The 10173-nt window shown below is 48.0% G+C and overlaps 1 protein-coding gene across 1 annotated transcript in view; it reads right to left on the reverse strand.

The window, feature by feature from the left end:
• Nucleotides 1-7508: 7508 nt before the first annotated feature.
• LOC122544360 (zinc finger CW-type PWWP domain protein 1-like) overlaps nt 7509-10173 on the reverse strand; it is a 111221-nt gene continuing 108556 nt past the window's right edge. The window contains exon 18 of the mRNA XM_043683592.1: nt 7509-9373. Within this exon, the coding sequence (XP_043539527.1) occupies nt 8994-9373 (380 nt within the window). The 3' untranslated portion in view covers nt 7509-8993. The remainder of the gene's footprint in view (nt 9374-10173) is intronic.

The raw sequence follows: 10173 nt of genomic DNA on the forward strand, positions 1-10173 counted from the left end.
AGGGAGGGAGGGAGGGCCGCTTAAAGGGACCACCCCCCCACAGCCGCTTAAAGGGACCACCCCCTCACAGCCGCTTAAAGGGACCACCCCCTCACTGAGCCGCTTAAAGGGACCACCCCCTCACAGCCGCTTAAAGGGACCACCCCCTCACTGAGCCGCTTAAAGGGACCACCCCCCTCACTGAGCCGCTTAAAGGGACCACCCTCTCACTGAGCCGCTTAAAGGGACCACCCCCTCACTGAGCCGCTTAAAGGGACCACCCCCTCACAGCCGCTTAAAGGGACCACCCTCTCACAGCCGCTTAAAGGGACCACCCTCTCACAGCCGCTTAAAGGGACCACCCCCTCACTGAGCCACTTAAAGGGACCACCCTCTCACAGCCGCTTAAAGGGACCACCCTCTCACAGCCGCTTAAAGGGACCACCCCCTCACTGAGCCGCTTAAAGGGACCACCCTCTCACAGCCGCTTAAAGGGACCACCCCCTCACAGCCGCTTAAAGGGACCACCCCCCTCACTGAGCCGCTTAAAGGGACCACTCCCTCACTGTCAGTCACTGAGCCGCTTAAAGGGACCACTTCCCCTCACTGTCAGTCACTGAGCCGCTTAAAGGGACCACCCTCCCTCACTGAGCCGCTTAAAGGGACCACCCCCCTCACTGTCAATCAATGAGCCGCTTAAAGGGACCCCCTCTCACTGTCACTCACTGAGCCGCTTAAAGGGACCACCACCCACACTGTCACTCACTGAGCCACTTAAAGGGACCACTCCCCCCCACTGTCAGTCACTGAGCCACTTAAAGGGACACCCCCCTCACTGAGCCGCTTAAAGTGACCACCTCTCTCACTGTCAGTCACTGACCTGCTTAAAGGGACCACCTCCCTCACTGTCAGTCACTAAGCTGCTTAAAGGGACCACCCCCTCACTGAGCCGCTTAAAGGGACTACCCCCTCACTGTCAATCACTGAGCCGCTTAAAGGAACCATCCCCCTCACTGTCAGTCACTGAGCCGCTTAAAGGGACCACCCCTTCACTGTCACTCACTGAGCCACTTAAAGGGACCACCCCCTCACTGAGCCACTTAAAGGGACCCCCCCGACTGAGTCGCTTAAAGGGACCACTACCCCGAACTATCACTCACTGAGCCGCTTAAAGGGACCACCCCCTCACTGTCAGTCACTGAGCTGCTTAAAGGGACCACCCCCCTCACTGTCAGTCACTGAGCCGCTTAAAGTGACCACCCCCCCCACTGTCGGTCACTGAGCCACTTAAAGGGACCACCCACCTCACTGTCAGTCACTGAGCTGCTTAAAGGGATCACCCCCTCACTCTCAGTCACTGAGCCGCTTAATGGGACCCCTCCCTCACTGAGCCACTTAAAGGGACCACCCCCTCACTGTCAGTAACTGAGCCGCTTAAAGGGACCACCCCCTCTCACTGTCACTCACTGAGCCGCTTAAAGGGACCACCCCCCTCTCACTGTGACTCACTGAGCCACTTAAAGGGCACACCTCCCCTCACTGTCAGTCACTGAGCTGCTTAAAGGGCCCACCCCCCTCACTGTCAGTCACTGAGCCACTTAAAGGACCCATCCCCCCTCACTCTCAGTCACTGAGCCGCTTAATGGGCCCTCCCTCCCCTGTGTCAGTTGAGTGGTCCTTAACAATGCTGTATTGTATTTTATACAATGGAAGGTTCTGTCTTACTCTGTGTAGATCTTGTTAATGGTTAAAGGGTCTGAGATATTTTCTAATCAACATATTAAAGTGTCTGACTGCCTTGCTGCAATTGCCTCTTTAAGACTGATCGTTGTCCTATCTAGTGCCTCTATCTGCCTTCTTTGTGAGCTCTGACAGTGTGTACCCATGCCTGATATTGTGCACCCTTTGGCATTGGGCTCGCTGACACCTCATTTCCACTCTATTTCTCTGCGACCTGTTGCTACAGCAACGTTGATGATAATTTGATTCATTTACTTAATTTGATTTACTTGTTACAAAAATACAGCGAAAAGAGTTGTCTCATGTTGCCACTCTCCGGCGCCATCTTAAAACACAGAAAGATAAAATGTAAGAATATAAATAGCAGAAGAATAAAGAAAAAGGGGTCAACTTTACACTCCTTCTTGTGAAGTACTCTGACAAGGGCCTCGGGCCTAATGACCAGGCATGAGTCCCCTTCACCCTGGAAGAAGAGTCACCTCTCTTCGGCGCCATCTTGCCTCCACTGATGCTGTTACCACAATGAGTCTTCACCAGACCCAGCCAATGCTGGCTGGAACCACACCGGCCTAAACCCGACTCCGACACCGCATTTGGCTCCACTTTGGGCCACTTCGTCGGGTCTTGTATTGGGCCCAAATTCGCCTCCCGTCGCCACGAATCTGCAGCAGACACATACTCTGCCGGGAACCCAACCCCACCTCCTCTGCAGCAGCCAGGAATGGACGCTAGGACTGCCTTGCCGATGCACCCCTACCCTCTCTGACGCTGCTGTCACAAGTCCGCGCTGGGCCTACATGTCGCCGTAAGCTCTTCAACAAGAGGTAAGAGAAAGAAATGAGAAAAAAAATGAGAAAAGAAGCTAAACGAAAAATGGATGGAGCGGATGAGCCCCGGGCTCAGATGCCCTACTCCATCACCATCTTACAGGAAACCCCTGTTATAGCTGGATCCGTCAGTAACACTTACAATGAACCTGCGTGTGGAGCAGAAGGAATTGAACCTCTCCATGGCAATGCAAGCAGATAGTATTCACATCACTCACAAATTATTACATAAAGTGGGACTTGGGAGCGTTCAAACAAGAAGGGTCACTGAATGCCTCAACTTGGAAATTTTACATTGGAACCTATTCCGATGAATGTGGCTAAGAGGTACTTGAAGGCTCAAGGACTAAAACCTCCTTTTCCCTGCCCAACATCACCCACAATTTATACAACAGGACAAAGAGGTGTTCTTGGATCAGCTGGCAAATCGACGCTGGTTGTGGTGGCTTTGAAATTTGGTTTTCTTGCCTTTGTCCTGATGTACGCAAGAGCAAACACTTCCACAATATGGCTGATTTTCCAGCAATATTGTTTTCAAAATTACTTTTGTCAGAATTTCCACTCACCCTGATCTTCAAACACCTGCGAGATCTGCAGCTGATCCCCTCCACCCCAAGACCCGCACACATTTTCCCTCCACCCAATCTCTCCCTCTGCACACCACCTCCAGACCCCTGACACGTGACATAAGATTGGAGTTTTCTCTGTTTGCTGCCTCCTTCCACCAATTTTCCATTCCCATTTGTCTGGTTGATGGGTGGATCCACAGGAATTAAGACATAGAAGCTTGGGTGCTCACATACACAAGTTCACACACACACATATGTGCACGCACACCCATACATACACACTCTCTTACACACAATGCGCGCGCACACAGACATACACTCAGTTTCTCTCTCTCTCACACACACACCTCTCCCTCTCTCTTCCCCACACCCCCCACCATAATGTGAGTGCCCAAGGAAGCCATCTAGATGCTCTGTGCTACAAAGTGCCATAACAAATCGTACAAGGTATTGCGTTTTGAAATGCAACAAAACATCGCAAACGTGTGCATCAGTCCATGTTGCAAACTGCATGATTTTAAAATCTACTCGTTTCATCGCTTACTCTTTTGGAAGATAAAGCATGTTTGCTGTTCAGTGGAAGGTCTCCAGACAATACTCAATTACAAAAAGCACAAAATTCTCCTCACCTCCTGGCAAACATTTCCCCATCAACACACAGCACCAATAAACAAATTGTTTACTTTGTGCTTGGCAAAACTTTGTTGTGTAGAAATTCACTGTCCTGGCATACCCCCACCAGACTGCAGAGACATTGACTGTAAAACAGAAGATATAGAATACAGCAAAGTCCAAACTGTTTGATCTTGATATGCGATATTTATTCACCAGTGTCGATATAAGATTGTCTCTGTTCTGTACAATTTCTTCACTGCTAGATGTCCAATTAGTGGCAAAAATCTAGAATTCTCTCCTCAGCAGCAGTACAGATGTACCTTCATCCCAAGTTCAGACATGGTTCTCAATAGATAATTGGAGATGTATGCAATAAATGTTGACTTAGCTCACATTCCATGTCCGAACAAAAAAAATGCTATAACCCAAACAGCTTGGAATCTCCGATATCATTTCAGAGTGAGTCATTAACTTCAGCTTAAACTCCCCCCCCCCCAACATGTCCTTCCCTCCTGACAAAGGTCAGAGTAGTGGTGAGGGAACTTAGCAGGGGGAATTGAAATATTGTTAATGAGCAACCCTCCCTCAAAACCCATTCAAATCGACACAAACCCTAATCAGGCCATTGATGAGCTAAAAGGCAGGCCTGACTGATGTGACAATGCTGTGGCTTTAGGAGGTCATTCTGTTCTGGGTTTCTTTGAGAGAGAGATTGGGGCACATATGTTCAGCAGTCTACAGGAAGATAAACAACTTGTAAAACCTTGGGTGTTTTGTTTTCAAAGCTGGAACAATAGAAGCAGCCTGACTGGGTGTGCTTGAGTTCCCACAGAACCAGGGATTTTGGGACTAGTTTTCAGCAGTGGCTGTTGGGGTCTTGAAGAAGTGGAAGCTGTTATTTTCTTCTCTGTGCTGCTGGAGTTGCATGCAAGAAAATCTGTTTTCTGAATTTCCCTTTTGTCAAAGGTATGTTTATGGAATTATTATATTGTTTATGGAGTTACTGTTTAGTAGTTAAACAATCTATTAATAATCTATTATTCTGTTAAGTTTTCCAATAGAGTTGTCATTCCAAGTTCCTCCAACGGCCCAGGTTCAATTCCACCCTCAGGCGTGGGTTCCTCCCACAGTCCAAAAATATGCAGGTTAGGGTGGATCAGCCACGTTAAATTATCCCATAGTGTCCAGGGATGTGCACGCTAGTGGGAGGTGAACAGTTACAGGGATGGGGTAGGGGGTGGGTCTGGATGGGATGCTGTTCAGAGGGCCGGTGTGGACTCGATGGGCTGAATGTTCTGCTTCCCCAGTGTAGAGGATTCTATGAATTTATACATTGGCCCAGTACATAAGGAGCTGTGATCTTGATTAACAGGTGAATTTAGCTTCCTATACAATCATCAGGAATAAAAAACACAACGGCCAGCAAACGGAATTTTTAAAGGTCTATTTTAAGAACTGAAAATTACGTTTTTCAATAATAACATGCAAGGTTTTAAATTTTACAAACACTTTGGAACTATCAAATGCTGTCACAAATGTGCGGAAAAGGATACAGTTAATATGAAGAAGCATTCGCATGAGACAATGGTGTAAGTGGTTTTGATGTGTTGTAGCACTTGTTATTAGAAACTATAAGCTGTTCTGAAAACCCAGGCTTAAAGACAGCTGAAACTTGCAGCCTGTTTGTCCATGAGGCCAGGGGCCAGGAACAAAATTGCTTGTTTCCATTCAACCGTCTACTCCCCACATCCCGTTAGCTCCAACACAGATACTTTCTGGTTCGACTTCACTCAGAGTACCCTGAACTATTCGGGTTCTCAATTTTACAAAAGGTGACACAAAGGCACTGGAGAAAACCCTTCCCCCCCCCAAAGCAAAATAAGTTCATCAGAATGATCACGAAACTGAATGACAGCCCTTTACCGTCAGGAGAATTGAACGGTCTAGGGCCTTTTCTTTAGAAAAGAGAGGGCTGAAGGTGTGGCCTGATGAAATGACAAAGGGTCAGTGTAGAGAAGATGTTTCTGGCTGCGTCTAAAATTAAGGGACCACAAACGTACGCCTAATAAATTGAGAATGCAGAAGGAATTCCTTTAGCCAGAGAGAGGCGAGAATGTGGAAATTGCTTCCACATGGAGTGATTGAGGTGAACAGTACAGTGTGCTTAAGGGAACGTAGATAAATACACAGAGAGAACAGCTGATTAGGGTGAAATGAATGGGGGTGGGGGGGGGAGACGACTAGCAGGGAGCATTAATGAGGGCACACGAATCTGCTGGGCTGAATGACCTTTGATTTTTGTCCAATTTTCCTCAAGTTCTGATCCATTCCTGCCAGGATGAAAGACTGGGTGAAATTCCAGAGCAGTGCAAAGAGAAAAGGCAATGGCTCCATCCTGGATGTGCGCACCTTGAAGGTAGGTGAGAACTGTGAGAACTGCTGTAACTCTGCCAAGAACTTTCGTCAGAGGCAATGATACTGATCATTTCTAATATCAGTGTCCCTCTGAGCAGTAAAGATAAAGTCCTTAAAACAAAAGAGCAACACAAAACTGGACTTATCCAGTATTATAATAAAGTGCGGATCAGTCCCCACCAGCAGAATCACCCCCCTGAATAATCTTGTCAGTATTACTGAATGATATTGTGAAGGAAGAACAGATGGTGGAGCCCCCCGGCTAAAGAAAACAGGTCTGATGATAATTGTACTGAGAGATGAAAACTGGTGAAGGTGTGGGTGATTACTGCACTTTGGCTGCGTGTGAAATACAGCAGCTTGCTGTTTTATACAGCAATGAATCAGTGTCACACTGCAAAGTGCTTACGTTTGTTTTCAAACACACACACACACACACACACACCCTGTCCTAGTTATCCTTTGCTGTTGGATGAACTGTCAAGCCAGCTAGAACATGCCCACAGTCACTGGGTATGGTATTTACTGTATATATACACACACACACACAGATATGCTCACCCACATGCACTCTCACACTCAGTCTCAAACACACACTCACTCACACATATACACACTCATATAAACACAGACACACACACACTCACACACACAAACTCCAATTTAATAATCAAACCTAAGGCTCCAGGGAATTGTGGACCTACCACAGAGTGAGACCTGACATATGTTAAAATACAAAGGAATAAGCAGTTTCCACAGCAGAGTCTGGAGATCTGCTGACTCCCAACACTACAGCATACAGTTGCCATAGCAATGCTAACATGTACCGCAGCCTGGCAGCATCCCTGATGGTCTTTCCGGTTAATTCAGGTGTTTTCTTGGCAAAAGGCTGTCTCTCCATGGTGGGAGCAAGAGCCCCTCAAGCACTCAAACCCAACAACAAAGACAGCGGGAAACCTGGGGAGACATGGAGCCCAGGCCGGCTGATGGTTCCTGCATTGACTGGTGGCGGGGGGGGGGGGTTCAAGTCGAGATGCCACAAATGCTCCTGCCCGCTTCTCCGAATGACAAACACCAGACAGGAGCAAACTGCTGCTCCGGCTGCAAGCCTAACGCCTCATGTTCTGTGCTCAACTTGAAGCTTCCCCCACCTCTCACTCTGTGAGTAGTTTAGGTGAACAGTAACCATCAAAGCGGTGTCAACAAAGGCTCTCGAATCGGTCACAAGCTACGTTTGAATGTCCAAACTAACCTTGATGGTTCCTTCCTCTATATAAAATTGTAAAATCAACGAGATTTAAATAATCCTTAGATAAGCATATGGATGATTTTGGGATAGTGTATGGGGACAAACTAAGAATAGTTCACAGAACGGCGCAATATCGAGGGCTGAAGGGCCTGTTCTGCGTTGTTTTGTTCTATGTTCTATGAGACTCCCTCCCCATACCTATTTTATCGACCTAGTTTGTCCTATCCCTGCTGAGGTATCAGTCACCTTCTGATACCTCACCCAAGTGGTTACACTTGGAGCAGGAGGCTCGGCCATTACCCAATTCAACCCTCAGCTCAACACGCCCCCAGCAATGCTCAAAATCACAGGGGAGTTTGGATCAAAGAGCTTCCAGTTACTGAAGGGATAATAACCAGAGGGCATAGGAGTCAAGTGAATGGTAAAAGAAACAGACAGTGAGAGGGAAAGCCTTCTTGCTTGGCGAGTGGATAGAATTCGAAACGCACTGCCCAATGTCGTGGGGGTGTGGATTGAAGAATGGTTTTCAAAAAAGTAATCCAACACACGGGGAAAGCTACTGCTGGAGTTTGGGGAATGGGATTAACTCTTCGCAAGAGACAGCCAGTCACAGACCCGATGGGCTGAAAGGTCTCTGCCCATGTTACGACTGTGCTGTTGATGTCAGCATCAGGGGCTATCCCCCCCTCTTCCTAGTCCTGGAACAATTGAATACTGCAATTTCGGGCCACAGACGTGGGGGGAATGGACATATGGCAAATGGCCAACAGGCAACAGAGAGGAATGCAAGACTGAGTCTATTCCATCTTGTGACACCCTGAACTACAGCAGGGGTTCAGGAAACTGCATCTGACGATCGAACCGAGTGTAGATTCAAAACATCAACACTGGATCTTAATGAAGTAATACAAAACACCCACTTTAATTGGGGTTATCCTCAGAACAACTGCTGGCAAGGCGATCACAAGAAGTGGTAGGGGTTATTATTCAGATAAAGGAATAAATTTATATCAAAACGGAGAAGGGGGATGGCTGGATCAAAGGGAAAGATTGTCACATAGCTTGAATATTCTTTAGGAGACAGAGTAAGATGACCACTCAAGCACCCGCTCAAACATCTTTCCTGGAATCTAAATCAGGAGAGGCATTTTTGCCTGGACTCCACATCAATACCAGGCGTATTACAGCCTCCAACCATCTAGAACGAGCCAGCATTAACTCCAACATGAGAATAAAATTTGGCGTCAGATGAGACAAAACCTAAACTAAAAGCTTCGGCCAAACTTCAGTAACCGTCCATCTCAAGCATACAGCGGGTGTACAAAACTAAACTTCACCACTCAAACATGTGGTGGTGCTCCACTGAACAGCTGGATCACAGCCTGAACATCTGATAAGCTTACAATAAACCTCTGGAACACAGCCCAAATAGTCGCCCAACCACAGACCCTTGCTTCCAAATAACTATCATCCCAAACCATGGTTATCATCGACCACACTTGGGCTATTGTTTCCATATTGAACACACAGGCTCTAGAGTTAACTGATACATTTGTGGAGCACTGGTGTAGGGTCCAACACTACGATTGTTACTCTCGTTCACTCCTCGAACATGAAGTCAGCAAACTCCTCTTCATCTTCTGATTTCTTCAGTGTTAGGATTGCCATGTCATCATCTGAGAACGTATCTGCATCTTGTTTCTTTTCCATGACCCCTTGGAGCAGCTTGGCAAAACCTTCACCGGCTGGGCCACCTCCGGGAGGTGATGGGGGTTCCTGGAGCAGAGGTTTCTTCCCCTTCAGAGATTCCTCTTCATGCAGATCAGTTGCAACACTTGGCTGGGTGTAGGGTTTGGGGCTGAGGAAATCCTTGCGCCGAGTACGGTCGTGCCCGCTGACTTTGTGCTCAGTAACCTTGGCTTTCAGGGGCACCAGCTCCATCTCGTCAATCCCATTCGAGATGGCCGATTTCCCAGTGACTGTGAACGAGAGGAAGAACACACAGATATTAACAGAGGCCAACAGGAGAGAGGGCAAGTGCAGAAAAGCTAAAGTAAGTGTAGAGAGGCACTGGCACCCACATCGAGGTGATGGGTCAAGAAAGCACAACAAGGTCTCTACTTCCTCAGGAGGCCAAGGAAATTCGGCTGGTCCACAAGGACTCTTACCAACTTTTGAGGGTGCACTTACATCCCATCTGGATGCAACATAGTGTGGTTTGGCAACTGCTCTTCCCAGGACTGCAAGACTCTGCAGAGAGTTGTGAACACAGCCCAGTCCGTCACACAAACCAGCCTTCCGTCCATTAGCTTCATCTATATTTCCTGCTACCTGGGGAAAGGGATCTTGGGGTTCAAGTCCATAGCTCCTTGAAAGTGGCCACTCAAGTAGATAGGAGAAAGTGAGGACTGCAGATACTGAAGATCAGAGCTGAAAAATGTGTTGCTGGAAAAGCGCAGCAGGTCAGGCAACATCCAAGGAGCAGGAGAATCGACGTTTCGGGCATAAGCCCTTCTTCAGGAATGAGGAGGGTGTGCCAAGCAGGCTAAGATAAAAGGTAGGGAGGAGGGGCTTGGGGGAGGGGCGTTGGGAATGCGATAGGTGGAAGGAGGTTAAGGTGAGGGTGATAGGCCGGAGTGGGGATGGGGGGCAGAGAGGTCAGGAAGAAGATTGCAGGTCAAGAAGGCGGTGCTGAGTCCGAGGGTTGGGACTGAGATAAGGTGGGGGGAGGGGAAATGAGGAAGCTGGAGAAATCTGCATTCATCCCTTGTGGTTGGAG

This window comes from Chiloscyllium plagiosum, chromosome 48 (assembly GCF_004010195.1).
Source record: "Chiloscyllium plagiosum isolate BGI_BamShark_2017 chromosome 48, ASM401019v2, whole genome shotgun sequence".
Taxonomy (NCBI): domain Eukaryota; kingdom Metazoa; phylum Chordata; class Chondrichthyes; order Orectolobiformes; family Hemiscylliidae; genus Chiloscyllium; species Chiloscyllium plagiosum.